Below are 21,573 nucleotides of genomic sequence, written 5' to 3'. Positions count from 1 at the left end.
GCTTGAAAACAATAAAAATAATAAATGGTGTAAACCCTATAGAATTATATATATGATAAAAGTCAAATATTCAAAGTGATGTGCACAGTATATGTAAACACAGTTGCTTCCCTTGGAAATATATCCACTGCAGAAGGAGCAGAATGGCTGTATAAAGTCAGCGTGTGTCTCTGTACCCCTTGCAAGGTAACTTTCTACCCTCCAACCCAAGTTCACTTAATAGCTCTAGGCAGAGCTGTTGACATTTTTATAATTTCCTTTTCTGAGAAGGTTAGCTTATGTTTACCACTGTCATTACCATAACATATTATTTCCCTCATATGATTTTCTGAACACTGTGTTTTCCTTTTAAGTAGGAGTCAGGTCTATTTTATGTGAGTGAATGTGACTTTAGGGGCAGATTCTCTTCGAGGCCACTGATCCCCACTTTGCTTTTAATAAAGGGGGGGTGAAGGAGGTTCTCTGACATTTTTGCTGGGGAATTCCAGATTTAAGATGCTGCCACTTAGTCAAAAGTGCTCTTGCACCTGTCTCAACACTGCCCTCTGACCTTCATGAGATGTGATTTGACAAGCTCTAGCCCTATCCTGGTGTTTGCTTGCAGCCTGGAAGGGATAAATGACAGGAGGACAGGGGGAGGCAGAGACTGATGCCAGTTCTTACTGTGTCTGGCATATAACCTTTGCCGCTGAGTAAGGCTTGTGCAAGCAGCAGAGCAGCTCCACTCTTGGTGGTTTGGATATCACTGTGGAATGTAATCTCTGCATCTTTTTCTTCGGTTGTAAAACTGAGGATTTAAAATAGACGACCTCTAAGGTTTCTTCCACAGTGAACCTATGGGCTCCGCATCCCGAGATCTGCCGCCTAAACCCTTCCTTCATTCAGCACACATTTACAGAGAGCCTGTTGTGCTCCAGGAGCTGAAGAGAGAGTAATGAAAGAGGCCCCTGCCCTTGTGGAGCTTACTGTCTCTACAGGAGCCAGTCCCTGTGTAACTGGAAATCGGGATATCAAGAAGTACAGCAAGCTGGGAAAGGGGGCCAGTCGAGGCCGGAGGAGCGGAAAGGCCCTTGAAAGAAGCTATATTTCAGCTGAGAGGGATGAGTAGGAATTGGGCAAAATGAGGTGGGTGAAGACTGAGTAGGGCAGATATACTGAGGCTGCAGAGAGCCGGGTGCCTTAGAGAACCTCAGGTAGAGAAGGAAAGCCCAGCTGGAGAGGTGGGCAGGGCCTGGCAGACCAAGTGAAGGATTTTGAGTTTTATTTGAAGTGCAGCAGAGCACCATGGAGGGGTTTTAAGCAGGGAAGTGACGTCCACGTCGTGATTTGAAAGATCACTCTGGCAGCTGCCCAGCCAGAGCCAGGCACAGTCTGGGTCATGTCAGGGGTCAGTGTGATAGATAGTTCCAGATTCCAGGATCCACATTTACACCTTTATATGACCCTATCCTATTCAAGCCAGTGCAGCAGCCTATCAGTTTATTACCCAGAGAACCTGATTCCTTTTCATTACTTTATTGTCTTCCTGATAAGGCCTCCCTCTGACGTTATCTGAGTTCTGCTAATTTCTTGTGCATACAAGGGAACTATCTTGTAAATGTACTGCTGCAATGATAAGCTTCAGGATGTATTTTTCTGTTAACTATGTCGAAACTCTTCCCTTGGCTTTTGAGATGAGTTTGCTCTGGATTTTGTCCGTCTGCCTCTGGTTGCTGCTTCTTAATCCTCACTGAGATCTTGGACAAGAATTGATAGCTCTGATAGAGACAGTGTGACACAGAAGGGGCCCGAACTCTCTAGAGACTGGCTTCTGTGAGGAAACCTGCAGGCTTTGTAATAGTTTAGCCCTGTGTCCGTGGAGCCTGGAGGAAGTGGGTGGCCTGAGAACTGGGAGAGTGAGGGGTGGATCCCAGGGGACAGAGGGCACTTATTGACAGTAGAATGTGTGGGCTGAAGGGGGAGAGAGTTGTGAAAATGGTGCTGGGTTGGCTGTATAGGGTCAGTAGCATATTTGTATGGCACCAGTGGAGGAAATTGAAAAGAACAGTCCGGGGCACCGGAGAGCATCGCGGGGGTGATAATAATCCCAAGCGGAGCAAGAGTCATCTGAGTAGGAAATGTGCATTTGGGGATTTATCCTTTCAGTGAGTATTTGTTGGGTACCTCTTATGTTCAATGTATCCTGGGGTAGGTAAACAGTAGCTCCTGTCTCCATGGAGCTTATCCTAGAGTAAATCCATGGACGGAGGAGAATAATGGGTGAGTTTTAAGTCTTAAAATATAATTATGTTCAATGTATCCTGGGGTAGGTAAACAGTAGCTCCTGTCTCCATGGAGCTTATCCTAGAGTAAATCCATGGACGGAGGAGAATAATGGGTGTTTTAAGTCTTAAAAGATAACTTGGGGGCTTCCCTGGTGGCGCAGTGGTTACGAGTCTGCCTGCCGATGCAGGGGACACGGGTTCGTGCCCCGGTCCGGGAAGATCCCACATGCCACGGAGCGGCTGGGCCCGTGAGCCATGGCCCCTGAGCCCGCACGTCCGGAGCCTGTGCTCCGCAACGGGAGAGGCCACAACAGTGAGAGGCCCGCGTACCACAAAAAAATATATATAAATAAATAAATTTTAAAAGATAACTTGATGGGGGAGAGGGAAAGGACTGTTGGAGGAGTAGTAGCATAAACACCATCAAATCGGAGGAGGACAGGCAGCAGAGAGCTCCGCGAGGGCAGCCGTGTGCTGTGTGCCATTGTCATTGCTGTAACCTAGCATCGCCTATCAGGTCTCTCATAGCCCCACTAAACGTGGAGGCGGATGAATGAATACATGGGTTAAGAAGGTCTGGGGGAAGGAGGACAAGGATGGGACCTTTGGATTTGGCTCCTGGCAATCTCTGGCCAACTTAGAGCTGTTTCAATGGAGTGTCAAAGATGGAGGATTGGGGTGACAGGAGGGAGGGAATGGCAACATATGCAAACCACCCCTTTGTTAAGTATAGTTAGGAATTGTGAGAGAGAAACCAGACAAGGGCAGCTGGTAGAGTGGAGGTAAAGCTTTCCCCCAGAGAGCACTTGGGAGCCCATGATTTCCTTTGAGGGACATGCCTGGAGTTGCGTTAACGGATGGCCGGAGGTTTTAATGAGGACGAAGGATGACGTCCTCTTGCAGTAGGGGAATGAAATTTGCATTAGCATGTGCCAGAGGCTTTATTTTGGGAGCTTCCTTTAATGCTTAACAGCAACCCTAGGAAGAGATCATATTAAATGGCCTCATTTTACGGGGGTGTCAGGGGGGTGGGAGGGTGGGGAGATAAGCTCAGAGAGGTAAGTGTCTGCCCCACGGTGTCACGGCCGGGGAGCGTGAAGAGGATCAGCCCAGGTCTTCGGGGCCAGGGCCACCTGCCTCTGAGACACCCCAGCAGCCTTTAGCCAGAAATAGCTAGAAGCTGGGATGGAAAAGAGAATCGAGAGTTAACGAGTTGGAGGGAAGAAAAAAGTATAGATGTTGTGGATGGTCAATTCTGGGTGTAGAAGACAGCAGTCAGGTTTCTGGGCCAGGCAGCCAGGTGTTGGAACCTGCAGGTCAGCAGAGAGCTGGGTGAAGGGCCTTTGGGGAAAGAGGCTCATTCAGGGCAGGTCTGGAGATCTTGGCTCACCTCCTGAGGCTGGCGTCTGCCAGGTATGGAGAAGAACAAGCAGCATAGCCCAGAGCAGAAAGGAAGTGAGAGTCTAAGGTGCTGAAAGCTCATTGAAATTGCTAGTGAACCTGCTGGGAGGAAGAGTAGGGAGAAAAAAAAAGATGAGCCGGCTCTTAAAGTCTTCTAGAAAAGTGGGGGAAGGTCCAAGAGCAAAACTAACATGTTTTTAAAATGCCCACAGTGGGGTTTTTTTCCACATTTGATTCTTTACAGTCACCCCACGAAATAGGCTGCCTTATTTCCATTTTACGGATGAGGAGACCTGAGGGTCCGAGGAGGACACAGCTAGTTATCAAGGCCTAGACTGCACTGGGATGCAAGCCAGCGCTGTCTGACCGCAGGTGAGCCTCAGGTGGGAAGGTGAGCATGGGCGCCCACTCTGCCTTGCTCCTTTCCATGCCTTTCTCTTACTGAGAGAGACAAGGAGAGCCTCTAGGTTGGGGACTGGTCACGGGAGTCTTGATAACCCCAAATGCCCCTTATCCAGCGTATCGGAGCCGGTGCTGGGAGTGGTCACAGTTGTAGCTTGTTTGTTTCTCGCACGAGCCCTTTTATTCACCTTTTACAGATGTGGGTTCAGAGAGATTTAATGATTTGACTGAGGTCGTATATCTAACAGGTGAGTAAAGCCTGGGATTAGAACCCAGCTCCCAATACTGTATCAGCTTATATCTCCAGATCAACCCTGTGAAGTCCATGGCTGGTGGGTTTATCCCCATTTGACAGATGAGGAAACCAAGGCTCAAGAAGGCAGGTGACTTATCCCAGGTTGTACTTGACAGTGAGGAGCCCTGGCCAGACCCCGGGTCTCCCCACTGCTCACCTTGGGCTCATGCAGGAGAGCAGAAATGAAATAATGAGTCAGGACATCAGGACAAAGGAGACTAGCTAGCCCTAGGTGACAGACCCTAGGGAATGAATGACAAGGGCAAACACAACCTAGGTGGTACTGAGGCTCGGACTGTGCTGGCCAGTGGTGGTTTGTGGGTGATTCCCTCCAGGCTGGCAGGTCATTGCTCAGGACCCTTGGCCTCCTCCCAGTGAGGGTCGAGGTATGGCATTTGCAGCTTCTTTGTTTTTTTCTTCACACTGATCTCACTGGCTCTGTTTACGGTGTCAGCTTCCAGGGGCGCTGGAAGGAGGAGCCCTGTGAGGTGGAGACCAGCTCTGGGGTGAGAGGTGCAGAACTCCTTTCTCTCGAAGTAAAGGTTTAGCATGTACTTGGAAATGTTTCCAATTTATTTTTATTGCATAGCAATATCTAATGAAAATGTGGGAAAAGACCCAGGAAACTGCAGCTAATAAATCACCTGCTTTCATTTTCTGATGTTCTGTCATCCTTGTCCTTACATAAGTGATTTTATGCGATTGTAACTGGAATGTAGATTTCAGTGTCTATCTGCAATGCTGTATGTAGCCTGCTTTTTAAACTTATCACTATATCATACAAATTTCTGTTCTTCATAATTATCATTTTAAACAGCTCTATGATGTTTCTTCGGGTGAATGAATCATGTTTCCCTGACCTAATCCTCTGTTTGCAGGGCATTGAGAGTGTTTCTCGATTTTCACTATTTTAGACAATGTGCTAATAATAGTTTTTCTTTTAAAAAAAAGAGATTAGTTCCCTGAGATAAATTCTCAGGAGTTTGGATTCCTGGATTAAAGAGATTGAGAACCTTTTTTTTTTTCCCCCCAGTGGCTTTCGGAAACTCTGAGCAAATCCCTTAAAAGCTGCTTCCCTGGGTATTGTTTTGTAACCAGCACCCTGGCAGTGGAAGCTGGGCATGGTGTCTAGGGCTGGGATGCCAGGAAGGCCGGGCTGTGTCTGGGAGATGGCCAAGGGCCAGGTCTCTCCCACCTCCGGTTTCCCGCTGCCGCGGGGTGGGGGGGAAAGGGTTGGGCTTGCCCGGCACCCACCTGTCCCCCTCCCAGACACCTGGGCAAGCTGGCTGCTGCCTGAGTGGAGCATTTAGCACTCAGGAGCCTCACCCTTGCTCACTTGTTCCATCATAGAGACCCCAGAGAGGAGGTTGGTACTGTCACTTATCTTCTGGCCCCTTGGGTTTGGCTTTGAAGGTTGATATCTTTTTTTTTCCTGTTTTCCCAGAATTCGTTCCCGCCGAAGAGGAAGTCCTCGATTCCCAGGCCCTTTGAGGTCTGAGGAGGAGTCCAGTAGGTGAGATTCTCTACCTCTAAGGAGAAACAGTACCTGCTCCTTCAGCAAGAGCAAGCTCTCCATTGCTATGGATACCGAATCCACGTATTCTGGATATTCTTACTATTCTAGTCATTCGAAAAAATCTCACAGACAAGGGTATGTAAGCTACTGCTTGTTCCACTTTTCCTTTGGGGGAAACTTGCAGGTTGCTCAGGCTGCCTGGGCTCACTTTCAAACAGTCCCAGTGCAGGGCAGTTGACGCTGGAGGTTCAGTCCACTGGTGCGTGAGAAGCTGAGCTTTAAGAGCATTTAACGGGTGTTGGGAGGAACTACACCACCACTTTACATTTTATAGCCACCATTACAGTTGATGACTTTAATTTCTCACAATTGATTTTAAATTAAAGTTTCTCCCTTCAGTGGAAATGTTTTTCATTTCTAAGTACTTTTCATAGATGACAGCTCTCTCAAAGCTTTACCAAGAATGTAAGTGAAAGTTAAAAATAAAAAAGTGTTAATTTGTTGCTTCTCACCCAGAGCTGCTGACTCATTTTTCATTATGCATTTGCCTGAGGCTTATCCACTGAAGTGGCAGGATTGGCCTGCTGCCTTATTTATTTCTCAGTCGTCTTCCCAGTGAGCAGGCCTGGGTTTTGGAAAACTCCGACCTCGCTGATGGGGCCACATTTCCTCTCCTCTGTGAGGAATGAACAGGTCTGCACTGGTATTCATAAGGCCTGCAGTATTACAGACCTGCAGAATGGTGAGGAGAGAAACGAGGAAATGAATGAATGAAGAGGTGGTACTGTACTGGTGAAGAGTGCAGTTGATAAAATTGCAGTGCTGCCTCTTACTTAGAGCCCTCATCTGTAAAATGGGTATAGCAGGGCTGTTGAGAGGATTAAATGAGATTATGCTTGTGAAGCATTTAACACAGCACATAGTAGGTCACTAACCAGTGGCTGTATTAATGCTATCAATGGCCTTGGCATTTCAGCACCACATTCAAAGGCCCACCTGTGGTCACAGCCCTGCCATGGCTGGGAATGGTGATTATAGTGGTGTTTCCTTGACTGAGCAGTTCCCCATACAAGCAGCTGAATGCAGAGCAGGATGGAAGGATAGTGTCTGGCTGCCCAGAGCCGTCATCCACAGGGAAGGGGTCCACACAGGATGGTGACTGATAGGAACTTTCATTTATGCTTTATCTTTCTGCACTTCTTCAGTCTTTTACAAGTGTATATTTTGTGATTAAAAGTATAAATGGAATGAGTGTAAAGGAAGGACTTTCAAAGATTATTTAATGACATGAGAAAATATATATGATGCCATGTTACTAAAAAACAAGATTCAAAACTTTGTACATATAATGGTTATATATTCTTGTGATACCATGAATGGTAACAGATTAACCATGCCTGTCTCTAGGTGTGCAACTATTGGGATTATAGTTGTGTGTGTGTGTTTTTTTAACTTTCCTTATTTTCTAAATTTCATGTATTGCTCTTATAATCATAACAATCTGGGGAAAAGAGGTAAATGAGCTTGTGCTGGAGCCCAGGCAAGGCTTTCTAGTCAGCATGGGAAACAGCAAGGAGGGCTGCTGAGTGAGGCGTAAAGTAACATGCCAGAGCCCAGATCCTGAGAAAGTCAGGAACCCTCTGGTGAGAAACATTTAATCACAAACTTCAATCAGTGGGTAAACATATCAGATTTGTTCTAAAATACTAGAAACAGCTGTGTAAAAATATCCAATCTTTGAACTTAACTGGAAAAAGCAATTCCCTTGTCAGTGTGCCAAGCTTCCCCATCCTACACTGTAATGAGGGGAGTGGGAATTCGGGGTTCTCTTGGTGCTTGGGGATGAGTAGAGAGGGGCGCCTGGCAGTGTTCAGAGGAGGAACCATCTCTGGCCTCCTTTATCTAGACTTGTGTCCCTAGTGTCGCTCTGCAGTGCTGTTTCCTCAGGCCCCTTGGGGCCCCCAGAAATTGATACTGCAGTGCTCTTGTGGTAACTTTAGGAGACTCTAACTTTCAATGAAAACAGCATGCAGGACTCTGAGGGCCTTCTTGGACCCCTGCGGAAAGTACTTGGCAAATGATAAGAAAAGCAACAACCTCTGAGTTGGATTCCCTGACCGGCAGCCCTGTAGGGCATAGTGACTGTGGGACAGAGGTTGTAATCCATAGAGAGTAGGTGCCGGGAGTCCTTTGTCAGGGTGGTATTGGGGAGTAGTAGTAGCCTCCCACAGGCGTGCCCTGGACCCAGCAGAGGGTCTCTATCACCCGGGAGTGTCCCTGTGAGGGCTGCTTTGCTCAGGGATTTGTTGGGAATTTGAACGGCAGAGTACGAAAGGAGAGGGAGCTTGCTCTTTGGGAATCTTAGTAGAACTGTCAGAGGGGAATAATAAAGGGCAGCAAACTTGATATGCCTGATGACACCGAGATCATCTTTGGAGGTCTGGCTGGGTTCTAAGCAGATGACAAGCGACTCTTTTCTAACAAAGAGGTTAGTGGTCTGGTTTTGTGATACCTGTCATCTCCAGAGGGTATCCAGTTAACTTGCTGGGAAAACGGCACAGACTCCAGCCGACCTCGCCTAACCTTTGGGTTTGGAGCACCAGTTCCCCTGAGTTCAATACAGCGGCTGTCAGTACTGTTCATGACCAGTTTGAGAGTGCCTGTTAGGACCCTTGGTCATTATCCCCCAGCCTCACAGCAGTCAGTCCCAGAACGGTGGGAGGTGGGGCCCCCGTTCAACAGGTGATACAATTGAGACGCAGAGAGACAGCACTATTTGCCTGAAGTTATGAGGTTGGTAGGGACCCTCAGGTTTAAGGCCCCATTTATTCCTCCTTCGGAAGCCATGCTTTCCTCCCTGGGCTGTGCTGGGTGGAGAGCGGCAGGAGTAACTGAGAGGGAAAAAAGGGAGTGGAGGGGAAGCCATGTGACTAATGTACTAAAATGCATTGTCCAAAAGAGGCCGCTTCCAAGTCAGGTTGTGCTGTGCCCAGCCCTCGCACCCGAGGCAGTGCCGAGAGGAAGCAGCCAGGCCCCGGCAGTCGCACTTGGTGGAGAAAGGACAGGTAGTGGGTGGTGGTAGAGAAGGAAAGGGAAGAGTAACCGGTGGGGCTGGCTTTCCCCAAATAGAAAGAGACAAATAACAGAAAGAGGGCAAAATCATCTTCCCAGGAAATGCTGACTTTAAGTGGGAACGGTCTAGGAATCGACAGGGATTCTGGTCAGAGTGAGACGGGCTTTACAGCAGCACCCCCAGGGCTCAGCTCTAGAATCGCCTGAATACAAGCATTTACACACTCACACACGTGCAGGTACAGACACATGCCTAGCCCTCCAGCCTGTTATTGCTTGCCCCCGACCCCTGACGTATCTTTACTCATACGGGCAGATGATGCATGGAGACAGGCTCAGAGATAAAGATACAAGGATTCCTGTGGCTGACGCACCTGCCCAGCAAAGATGCCTAGGTGATCCAGACAACTCGGGTGGAGTTGGAAAAACACCAGGTGCACATGTGTTTGAAAAATCCTTTCAGTGGTTTGGTAGCCTACTCCCTGTCTCCTGTTTCTCTTAGACACCATGGACTGATGGTCTTCACCACTGGCGGGCCGTCTCCTGGAGGGTGCTTGGCACGTCCTTGACATCATGGCAGTTGGAGCTCTGGGGATGAACGTTTGGGTACCAGTGCAGTGAAGCAGCAGCCATACTGGGCTCATAGCTCTGCATGCTGGAAAGCACTTGGAAGGCAGCCGTTTTGTTGGACTTCTCTATGTAGTCCAGACTCAGACAGTAATTCAGAGCAGTAATTCAGGACCAGTGATTTTTATAAAAGCTGTACAACAGGTCTTTCTCCCTAGACAAGGACCAGCACAACATGCAGCCCGCATTGAGTTGATAGGGTGAGCTTTCCATCGGCCCCTTACTTGACAGTGTATGGAAGGCTCTTGGCTCTGGGCCTGATGCACGCTGTCCTGAGTCCGGCTTCCAGCTTCATCCACTTAATGCTGTTTTAGTATAGAAGCCACACTGTACATTGCAACATTGTATAGCTGAGCGCTGCACTCACAGCTCCCATTATTGAGCCCCCGCTGTATACAGGGCATTTTACAAACAGGGAAATTTCTGAGTAGTGGCTCCAACAACCTCCTCCCCCAGGAGCATTTGGGTGGGAGAGCCTTGGGCAAAGTTTCCTGGACCACCTGCCTCCTAATCACCTGGGGTGCTGATGAAAAGGGCAGATTCCTGTTGTCTCTCCCCTCCGGACTATTTCTCTGAGGATGGGGCCAGTGAATCTGTACTTCATCTGCACCCCAGGTGGCTTGTCTGCACATTCAAGTTTGAGAAGCACTGGTTTAGGGTTTGGGGCTTGGAGGATGAGAAACCTTCCTGGGGTTGTCAGGTAATAGGCTCTTATCTGGTTTACCTCTGATGTTACCAGGGGAACTGTAGAGATTGCTTCTCCTTTGGGGACTGTTGGGCCCTTTAAGGGCCAGGCTGGGCCAGTTGGGGTCGGGTCGAGGAATGGCTGGCCCCTGAGAGGCTGTTTCCAGCCCTGGATGGTTCCCTACCCGCTTCTGGCCCTGGCAGTGTTCAGCCTGCAGGAATTGGCACTCAGTGAAAGAATTTTGATTTCCAGTGGAATTTGTGTTGTCACGGGATTTGACCCGTGGGACCAGTGAAGAGATTGATGGGTTAGGGGAGCACGTGACTTGGCAGATGGCAGGACAGTGATAGATGTGAGAGCAGTTGGGGAAAGTGGAAACAGTAAGAGGAGGAGTGCCTCGGTCTGGCCTGGCCAAGGTGGGGTCCTGGGGAACAGTGATTCCACACTTAGTCTAAACAGCTCATTCTAAGACTGATCAGACATATGGGAAAACTTTCCCAAATTGCTTATCGTTTCTCACAGTGAGTCCTTTTGAGGTGGTTGTCTTTGGCAGCCCAGAGTGTTGGGTGCACTGCTTTGTGCTCTCCAAGGTCATGGTCCAGTCATGACTTCTAGCAGTAGCTTCAAAGGCAGATTCCATAGCTCTGGTGAGTTCATCAAGTTCAGGGTGTGAGAATGAACATAAGGAATGCTTATGCTACAAAGTCTTCCAGCCGCTCTTCACATCAGTGCAGCAGAGCGGGTCTGAATCCAGGCAGTGGGTTCACGTCCTGCTCTGCCACTTACTCTGACTTTGGGGAGTCGCTTAACCTCTGTGAGCCTCCGTTTCCTCATTTATAAAATGCAGACGATAATACCACACAGGGTTATTGTTAGGATTGAACAAGATTAATATAAGAAAGCACTTGGTAAAGTACTCTTTAAATTGGGATGGGGAGTGGAGTGATTGGCAGTGAGACACACCCCTGGATAAACAAACAAAGTCTCTTAGCTGTTTCCTTAGTTGCCCAGTTAAAATAAAACACCAGAGTTGACCAGAACACATCTATTTCTGGACTCTAATTTAGCAATAGATTGTAGTGATAAATTATGCTACAGGGATTAGAGATGGTATCACTGAAAGCGTCTCTGGGACAACTGAAGCCTCCCTGCCCTTTGAAGGAATTAACCAGGGCTTATCCTAGGGAGATATTGATAAAGCAGAAGTTTGACCACAGGAAGTGTGCACGCATGTGGTTTTGTTAGCTAAGTAGTAGGTTAATAGGAGGGATGCTGTGCAGGTGGAGGGGGTTTGATTGTGTGTTAAAAGCTTCTTTTTCATCTGTCTCCAAGGAACACATACTCTGCTTCACCAAGTCAAGTCACCATTCTTTGCCATGTGTGGATAGTAATAGCAGTAATAATAGCTACAGTGTATTATCTCACATCCCTGTGTCTGTGTGGTGAGGTCATTATCCCCATTGCATAGATGATGCAACTGAGGTTTTTCAGAGGCTTGTCAACGGAAATAAAATACAACATGAGAGCTGTGAGGTCACTTTTATTTGGGGCTTCCTGAGGACTAAAGCCTGGGAGACAGCCTCTCAGATGGCTCTGAGGAACTGCTCTGAAGAGGTAGTGGGGGAGGTCAGCATATATATGACTTGACGAAAGGGGTACATGCAAGCAGGCACACATCTTGATAGAAGGTGGCTGCTAGTCACGAGGAGCGGATGTCTCCATTAATGATTTTAGTGCTTTTCTAGGTATGAGAAGATGCGAGAAATTGGGTTCATAAAATTTTCTCCTGAAAATGACTAACTGTCTGAAGGGCTGTTCTGCCAGTTTTCCCAGAGCACAGAGTGCCTCATTCCTGATCTCTGCCCTGAACTCCTTTCAGGGTGTGTCGAAGGTCAGCAACTGCAGGGGCTAGTGACTTCATCCTTTTAGAGCCACTGGTGAGCGACATTCTTTAATTGGCAGGTTCAGTAACTTGTGCAAGCTCACACATCAGGTGGGGGCAGAACCAAAATCTGACCGTCTGTCTCTGTAGTGTGTGTGTGCAATGCTTCTGTCCTGCCTGGGAGACCTTGGGGAGGAGGGTGCATGGGTGAAGGAAGGAGGACTGATGTCAGGGCGGCCTGTGGGACGGAGTTTGAGGGAACTTATTCTTGGCCACTGAGGGGCTCCTTTGGTGGGGCTCCTGGGTTGACTCTTCACAGTTGGGGGTAGGGGTGCCAGTCTCTATAGGTGGTTAATGTCCAGGTCATGACCCCTGGGCTTTGCACAGTGGTTGATTCCTTTCCTAATTTCAGCATTGACCCACAGCAGGGTGCACTCATAGTCACCCTGGGAGACCACCCAGGAGGTTCATCTGGGGTAAAATGATGCAACAGCCTGCTTTCCTTAGGGGGCCTGAAAACACACACACACACACACACACACACACACACACACACAACCGTGTGTTTACCTCTTGGGGTCATCTGCTCTAGCTTTTGCATGTTTCTATGGGTGCTTTAAGTTCATCTAGAATCTATGGGAATGACTTTTAGTTTTGAATTTGTAGGAATGAGAAGTAACTGATTCTCTGTATTGGTTTAGGGTTTCCTTTCTTCTCTTCTTGTCCTAAGGTGTAGGGTGACAGTGTGTCCCAGATTTTTTTGGACGGACCAAAGCTTAAGTATTTTGCTGTGTTGTCCCAATAAAAAAAAGTCCTAGAAAATAAGTTTAGGCGAATTATAATCAAATCAAGTCAGTAATTTTACAATGAAATGTGCCTTACCTACAGAAATTCTAAAGTTCACAGTATTAGGCTTTGAAAAAATATGATCACTGTTGATAGAGAAGAAGTGACAGTCTTTTTTTGGGTCTTGGAGTGGCAGAAAGAAAATAGTAAGTAGGGAGTAAAGATCAGCTTACTCTTTGCCAGAGGGTGGGATGGGTGTGTGTGTGTGGGTGTGTGGGTGTGTGTGTGTGTGTAGAAGTTTCTTAAATTCAAAATGAAATTTATAACATGTTTTTTTTAACAATATATTTTTAAAATTTAATTAATTTATTTTTGACTGCATTGGGTCTTCATTGCTGCGCACGGCTTTCTCTACTTGCAGCGAGCAGGGCTACACTTTGTTGCAGTGTGCAGGCTTTTCATTGCAGTGGCTTCTCTTGTTGCAGAGCACAGGCTCTAGGTGCACGGGCTTCAGTAGTTGTGGCACGCAGTCTCAGTAGTTGTGGTGCACGGGCTTAGTTGCTCAGCGGTATGTGGGATCTTCCCGGACCAGGGCTTGAACCCGTGTCCCCTGTGTTGGTGGGTGGATTTTTAACCACTGCACCACCAAGGAAGTCCTATAACATGTTTTGATGAGGGTTAATTAACATGGCATAAATGTGCTCGCTGATTATCTTTTCTTTTTTTTTTTCAGGGAAAGAAATAGAGAGAGGCACAAATCACCCCGGAATAAAGATGGCAGAGGGTCAGAAAAATCTGTCACCATTCAAGCTCCCACTGGAGAGCCCCTGTTGGCAAATGATTCTACTCGGACGGAGGAAGCTCAGGTAAGGATCACAGGCAGTCTATAAGTACACTGGCACTTGATCAAGCCTCTTTTCTGTAAATGTTTTCCTAAGTCTTGTTGTAATAGGTTCTCTTGGGTTTTTATCTTTATTTTTCTAGCATGTTAATTAGTTTATCTATATCCTGTGGTTTCTTGTTGGTCTAAGGACAGCCTGACCTACCATTGGCTAGCTTGAGGATTCTTCTGAAGTGTGATTGGTTGGCCTGCTTTGAATGGTGTTGAAAAGAAGCCAGCAAGGCTGACGACAGAGCAGAGAAGGGAAAGTTGCAGGCTGCAGTCTCTGGAGACTCATTCCAAAGTAGAACAGTGTAAGAGAGAAGGAAACTCGCTCTCCAGAGACCCTAAGTCATACTGGGAAGAAGAGCTGAGAGGTTAGGACAGCCCAGATGAAGCGTCACTAAACCTGGAGCTGTACACTTAGATGCCTGCTAGGGAAACATAGGTGAGTGAAATAGACCCTGGGTTACACAGAAGAGGCAAAAATATATCAGGCTGGCTTGGGAGTAAATAGCAATCTGTGTGGCATGTCAGTGTTAGGGCTGTGGTGTGGAGTGATGGAATCTGGCACCTGGAGAATGCATCTCCTCTGTCAAGGAAACAGCAGGAATGCAGGAATTAAGTGTTCCTGGGTCTTGCGATATTTAAGAAAAGCCGGAAGTTAGGATTTTATGTGAAATTATCCAATTTCAAAATATGGACTGTTTATTAATTTTTTTAAAACATTGTGTGTGTTCTTCTCTCTGGGTCCCAACTGTCTCACAGTCTACTTGATTTGAATAAACATCTGAGCTATACTCAGAGCACAGCCCCTTGAAGTATATGCATGTCTAGCCTTAGCCCCAAATAAACTGATGTGTGCCCACACAGCTGTAAAGACATAGATAAGCGTGTATCTGTGTGTACCTATGGGTACAGACAGATGTGCACTTATAAGCAGATATATGGACTGAAATTGGAATTCTTCAGAGCATGCAAGATGCTCTTAGAAGCCAAAGCTGCAGTTGTGGTTGAATGTGGGGTTTGTTCAGTGGTAAGTAAATGCCTTTAGTCCTTACTATTGCACAGCCTGCCTTGGCTCTGGGGCAGTCATAGGGATGGAGAGCCAGAGGGCCAGAGGAATGGTTGGATGGATGGGGCCAGTCCTAAGACTGGACCACCCTTAAGTGCTGCAGGCGTCAGTTTCCTCCTGGATGTGAATTCAGAGGTGCTGGTGGCCCACTGTGAAGGCATTTCGTCTGTCATCTTCTCTACATCTTGTAGCTCACTAGGAAGCTACATTAGGAAGCTGTTGGTGTTTACACCAGGAAAAAGCATTGAAGTGGGCATTTGGAGGCTGTACTTCTCAGCAGCTATGTGACTTGACTTTGGGCATTCACAACCTTTGTGGGCCTCTGTTTCTTCATTGAAAATCCAGGGGATTGAGATAGAGGATCTGAGATCCTTTCTCTTCCAAGAACCTCAGTCTTGGGAAGATTGTTGTACATCTTCATTTTTTAGGCACAGATGTGCACATATTCTTAAAATGGACAGGGGATTTAGTTAGCAACTCTTTGGCAGGAAAAAGGGTGAGTAGCTAAATCAGCTACATAACAAAATGACCACAATACTAGTGATCATTATTTCAACACTGATCATCAACTGAATATTAGGCCCAATACAAAACATGGAATCCAATATTTGCCTTCACTAAGAGAGTTACAAAGTAACTTTACTGATCTGTAAACTCACCTTATGTTAAAGCAAGTTGTCCATCTTTGAATATGTGGCTGTTTCTTCTCGTGCTTGTGTTTTTTTCTTTTTCAAAATTGAAGTAAATTCACACAGAGAAATGAACAGATCTTAAGTGTACAGTTTGAAAAGTTGTAATAGCTGAATAAACCCATATAACCCACACTCCTATCAAGATATATTTCTTTCACTCTAGAAAGTTCTCTCACGCTTTCCCAGTCAATCCCTGCCCCCAAACCCCTCTAAGGCAAGCCCTGCTTTGATTTCTATCACTGTAGATTAGTTTTGCCTGTTTTAGAATTTAATATAATTGGAATCATATTCTTTTGTTTTGGACGTTTTTTCACTCAGCATAATAACTTTGAGATTCATCCATGTTTTGCTGTGTTTCAGCAATTCATTCTTTTTTATTTTTGCTGAGTAGTGTTCTAGTGTATGAATATACCACAATTTGTTATCCATTCTTCTGGTGGATAGACATTTGGGTTGCATCGTTTTTGGCATGAAAATAAAGATGTTAAGAACATTCTGGTTCAAATCTTTTTGTGGACATATGTTTTCATTTATTTGGGGTAAAAATCTGGGAGTAGAATTGCTGGGCCATACGGTTAAGTGTAAATCTACATTTATATCAAACTACCAGACCAGTTTTCAAGAGTGATTGTACCATTTTAAACTTCTACCAGCAGTGAGAGAGTAGCGGTTGCTTCTGGCTGTTATCTTAACTAGAAACTTCTCTCATAGTACTTGATACTTGTAACTTTCCGAGTTGAAGAACTATTGTTCGCAGGTCCAGACCTTCCCTGCCGCCACCACTATTTCTTGCCATAGCTTATACATTTCGTGAATCATAATTTTTTTGATTGTTACTAGATTTGAGGTTATCGTTTGGCTGTGAGATCTATATTTTGCTGATTCAGCTATTAACTTAGATTTTTCTAAATTGGTATCTTACACGTTAATTGCACCCAACTTACCACCATGGCTGACTGTTTTTTCCAAGTTAAATCATATACACAAATTTCTGAGGCAAAAACCTCTTTGGACCCAATGTGGCTTTTCATTGTCTTCTTGCTCTGTTGTTGCTTTGGAACGACGTCGTAGTTGCTAGAGAAGTAGAGAAATTGTTTAAAACCCTGGCAACTGGATCATGTTAAATGAAGAGACAATCACTCCAAACTACCTCAGACTTTAAAAAGCAAGAGAAAATGAGACAGTGAAAGCAAGAATGTAAAAGGCACACATTTTAGTAATCTCAGTATTTTTATGCTCTTGATGTTTAGTTTGCCATGAGAACGTGTGTTTAGGGAGGAATTTTTGAGCTGTCCTGGCCAGAGATACTTGCATCTGCTTAGCTTGTTCAATGAGAAATGTTGTCAGATTGCTTGATACTTATTGAAAACATCATGGAGTTTTAAAAAATGTGTGTACCAACTACAGGTGGCTTTTTTTTTTTTTTTTTTTTTTTTTTTTTGTGGTATGCGGGCCTCCCTCTGTTGTGGCCTCTCCCGTCGCGGAGCACAGGCTCCGGACGCGCAGGCTCAGCGGCCATGGCTCACGGGCCCAGCTGCTCCGCGGCATGTGGGATCCTCCCGGACCGGGGCGCGAACCCGGTTCCCCTGCATTGGCAGGCGGACGCGCAACCACTGCGCCACCAGGGAAGCCCTACAGGTGGCTTTTGATTTGTATGTAGCCATGTAAGTTTCCCTCCTGTGCAAGATTCTCCCTCCTCAGAGCTCCTGGAGGGTATAGTAATACTCCCCACTCAGGGGTTGGGCTTTAAAGTAAGCCTTTATCGCCCAGCCATGAATCAAGAAGGAAATGCAGAGGGTTCTCTCCTTAGGTGGTAGGTGAGCTCGCACACGTTAGTCTAACAGCAGGATTGTCTATCCCCGAGCCTCTCAGGGATGCCAACACAGTGGATGATAATCACTGTTGTAGTCACGAATCACCCAAACACACCAAACAGGTCAAATTACGTTTTCTCTGTTTTAAAAGGTAAAGATATTGTACATTTTGAAAAACTTCAATGAAAATTGTTAAATTTAAAAATTCCTCTATTTAAAGAGCTGAGCCTCCATTTCCCAGGAAGCCCGCTCATGCGGGTTGGTTGAAGGAGGTGGGCCCTCCCTGTCCCCCGTGCCTCCGCGGGCTTTGTGGCTTTTACACGTGACCTGCCATGTGGCTCTTCATCCTCAGTGTTCTCTCCCTGTCAGGATGACAACTGGGGGGAGACCACCACGGCCATCACAGGCACGTCGGAGCACAGCATCTCGCAGGAGGACATCGCCCGCATCAGCAAGGACATGGAGGACAGCGTGGGGCTGGACTGCAGGCGCTACCTGGGCCTCACGGTCGCCACGGTGCTCGGACTCCTGGTCTTCCTCACCCCCATCGCCTTCATCCTGCTACCCCCCATCCTGTGGCGGGAGGAGCTGGAGCCTTGTGGCACCATCTGCGAGGGACTCTTCATCTCTGTGGCATTCAAGCTCCTCATTCTGCTCATTGGGACCTGGGCGCTGTTTTTCCGCAAGCAGAGAGCCGACGTGCCGCGGATCTTCGTGTTCCGTGCCCTCTTGTTGGTCCTCATCTTTCTCTTCGTGGTTTCCTATTGGCTTTTTTACGGGGTCCGCATTTTGGACTCTCGGGACCGAAATTACCAGGGCATCGTGCAATACGCCGTCTCCCTCGTGGATGCTCTCCTCTTCATCCACTACCTGGCCGTTGTCCTGCTGGAGCTCAGACAGCTGCAGCCCATGTTCACACTGCAGGTGGTCCGCTCCACTGATGGCGAGTCCCGCTTCTACAGCTTTGGACACCTGAGGTGAGGGGGATCATCTAGGGGCAAAAGGACCACTGATGTCTTGCTAGAAGACAGCTAGTCTTCAACAAGTGAGGGGTGACGGCAGGTGCCAAGAGCCAGGACCGGGCTCTGACTCTTTTTTTCAGGTTTTGGGAGGAGGTGTGTGTGTCTGTGTCTGTGTCTGTTTGTGTCTGTGTGTATGGCAGGGTGGAGGTGGGGTTGTTCATGTGCATTGACTTTCCTGATTTCTAGATGGGGTGGCACAGGTACTGGCTCTCTTCCAGCTTGGAGTTTTGTTGGGTCTATTTCCAAAGTTGTTGGCAGCTCTTAAAAATGATGGAGAAAGGAAGCCTTAGTGATGGCTGCTGACCTTGCTCCAGAAATTGGCCTGTGAACAATAGAGTCATCAGCGGTTCCATTTTGTTCATAATGGTACATCTGGTTTACCCCATTGTCCCAGTGGAATTATTAATCATTCCTTTTCTCCCCACTCTCAGAAGTGTCCTGGTTTGGGCAATAACTTATATGGTCACCTTAGTGATCCTCCAGTAAAGACTCAAGTGCAAATTTGGAAGAGTTGAGTGTTTTAAAAATGTATGCGTGTGAGAAGAAGGGAGAAATACATTAAGATGTCATATTTTAAATCTGTGCATAAAATCAATTATTTTGTGGTTAACTAAAGGAGTGATCATCATTATTTATTTTATTTTGTTTTTATTTACCCTGAGGTAAGCACCTTGTATAGATTGCCTTCACAGAACTCTTTGGTGTGGGTACTATTAATCCCTATATTACAGATAAGGAGATGGGGGTTTAGGGAATTTAAGTAATTTATACAAAAGAACATGACTAGCTTTGTTTAGGATCCACTAGATGCCATGAAGCCAGACCTAAGTTAATGCCCCCATTATGGCAACTGTTACTTGGTGTCATTGGCCTATTTTTCTAAGTTTTCTTCCACAAACTGTGGGCTCCTTGAGGACAGGTGCTGTGTCTTACTCTTCTTTGCATCCTCAGTGCCTGGCCTAGAGCATAGCACATGGTTGGCACTCTGATGGTTACCAGATGAGAGAATGACCTGGGATGTGTGACATTGTCCTCTCCTAGGGCTCTCCTTCCTCCTCTGCATCAACATGTATGTCGACGTGTGTAACCTGCTTGGCGTATGGTAAGCACTTTGTTGGTTGTAGCTATTACTGCTGTGATACTGCAAAGCAGCCAAGATGGCAAGGGCACCTTAGTGGAGATCAGAACAGTGGGCTTTGTCATACTTTTGGCTGGGGCCCGGGGAGGTGGCCCAACCCCGGTTTGGAGTCAGTGATACTGCCAAACCATCTCGGTGTTGGCACGAGTCTTCTTTCATTCCTCTGGCTCAGATGTACCGCCTGAGGACTGGGTGGTTTAGCATTCAAGGCCTGTGCCACTTTGACCGATCCTTGGAGGGAATCGGTGTCTGATTCATAGGCTCCACGCAGCGAAATCAGGTGTATTGAGTCCTTTGCAGATGCCAGAGGGGCTCTGAAGGCAAGTAAGTCTCTGCTGCTTATTCATCTCAGGCAGCTTTCTTTCCGCATATTTTACATTGGAGAATGACCAGCAGACTTGTATTAAACGTCTGCTGCGTACAGAGCCCGGACCTGGGGGCTCCAGAGACACGGTGTGGCTGCCTCCAGAGCTCTATCCCAGAACTCCTTGGAGGGGGACCAGTGCCACACTGTGCAGTGCACAGTTGCAGACACAGGCCTGGGAATGGGCAACGGGAACACAGGGGGACGGGGTGGACTTCAGGCAGTGACAGAGATAAAGCCCGGCCACACATCTATCTCAGGACCGGACAGGTTTTGCTAAAGGTCAGGAGGGTGGAGAGAAATCCAGCTCTGGTCACAGAGAGATGAGTGACATTTGGGACTCTGTAAATGTAAGTAGTTAATACACTGGCCCGTAGTGAGGCCCGCCGTGGTTTTGTGTTTTGGCTCCGCCCTAGTTGTGTGAATCCCACCTGCGGAGGTGGAAGAGGGAAGGGAGTCTTCCCACTTTAGGTAGTCCAGGCAGTGGGGCTAACTCCCTCGTGGGCTCCCATGTCCCTCCTCCCTCTAGGAATGCTTGCTCTGCGTGCTGGATCAGGGTGGAGGTGGCGAGCAGACACACAAAACAGCCCCAGGGCAGTGTGCCACGGTATGTTCAGAAAATTGTGGGTCGTCCCGGTTCCTCACCACATGGCTGCGCCAGCCAGGGGTAGACCTGGGCAGGAGACGCGGGGCCCACGGTGCCGTGTGGCCCAGGGCTTGCCGTGGACCCCCCGGGGTTGTCCTCACCATGACCAAACAGCTGCCTAGTCCTTACTTGCTATCCCTGAAGCCACTCACCCTAGCTCCCCAGGGAGACGGAAGGCAGCCCGGAAGTGGCCCCATATCTTCCTTCTGGCCCCTCTGCAGGACCATTTGTTTTCCTCCTCTCCGGCCTTCATAAGGCCCCTCTTGCCCCTCACATGGAGACCCTGGTTGTGGGGTGGAAAGATGGCCAGGGAAGGAGAGGTGTCTTTACTCCCAGAGCCCTCGGGCAGGGCCGGCCAACCATGCAACAGCCAGGCTGCGAGATCTGGGGCGGGCTCGGGATCCGTCTCTCCCTGCTGGCCCCCGTGGGCCTGCCACCCGCCGAGCCTTGGGCTAAATCTGGTCTAAACCCATTGGTGGCTGGAAGAGTCTCTGGGCCAGAAATAGAACTTCTAAGCCCTTTTGTAAAGTGTCGAAACAGGAGGGAAGGGGGAATCGGAATAGACACAAAGCAGGTCCCGGGGATCAGAATAGCAGGTCATCCCCAGACCCGCCCGGAATCAGGCCAGTCTACTCTCCCGTTATGTAAGGCCCTCCCCGGAGCAGCGGCCTACTGGGCTGAGATGCAGAGCGATGGTGAGTTCTTTTGTTGTTTTGTTTTCAAAGGTGATTTTATAAAGTCAACTGAGCTATTTTTGAGAATAGTCAGAAAAATGTCTATTCTTTAGTGTCTTAAAATATGCTTCTCCTTAGCTCTCATAAAAGGTACTTGCAGGGGCCTTGCTTGTTGGCAGGAACAGGGGTTTGGGCTTATTTGAAAACTTTCAGAAATGTAAAAGGTTCCAGTTGTACAAAGTGAGACCCCAAAGTAGATTAAGATACATCTTGGGCTTCCCTGGTGGCAGAGTGGTTGAGAATCCGCCTGCCGATGCAGGGGACACAGGTTCGTGACC

The 21,573-nt window shown here is 47.5% G+C and overlaps 1 protein-coding gene across 1 annotated transcript in view; it reads left to right on the top strand.

The window, feature by feature from the left end:
* The window catches only part of VANGL1 (VANGL planar cell polarity protein 1), a 54,430-nt gene that overhangs the window by 3,667 nt on the left and 29,190 nt on the right, over positions 1-21,573 (top strand). Inside the window, exons 2-4 of the mRNA XM_007101664.4 lie at positions 5,807-6,013; positions 13,664-13,796; positions 17,761-18,368. Coding sequence (XP_007101726.1) covers positions 5,943-6,013; positions 13,664-13,796; positions 17,761-18,368 — 812 coding nt within the window. The 5' untranslated portion in view covers positions 5,807-5,942. The remainder of the gene's footprint in view (positions 1-5,806; positions 6,014-13,663; positions 13,797-17,760; positions 18,369-21,573) is intronic.

This window comes from Physeter macrocephalus, chromosome 4, assembly GCF_002837175.3.
Source record: "Physeter macrocephalus isolate SW-GA chromosome 4, ASM283717v5, whole genome shotgun sequence".
Taxonomy (NCBI): domain Eukaryota; kingdom Metazoa; phylum Chordata; class Mammalia; order Artiodactyla; family Physeteridae; genus Physeter; species Physeter macrocephalus.
Note: the sequence above shows the minus strand (reverse complement) of the source record. Positions and strands in the feature narration are given on the sequence as shown.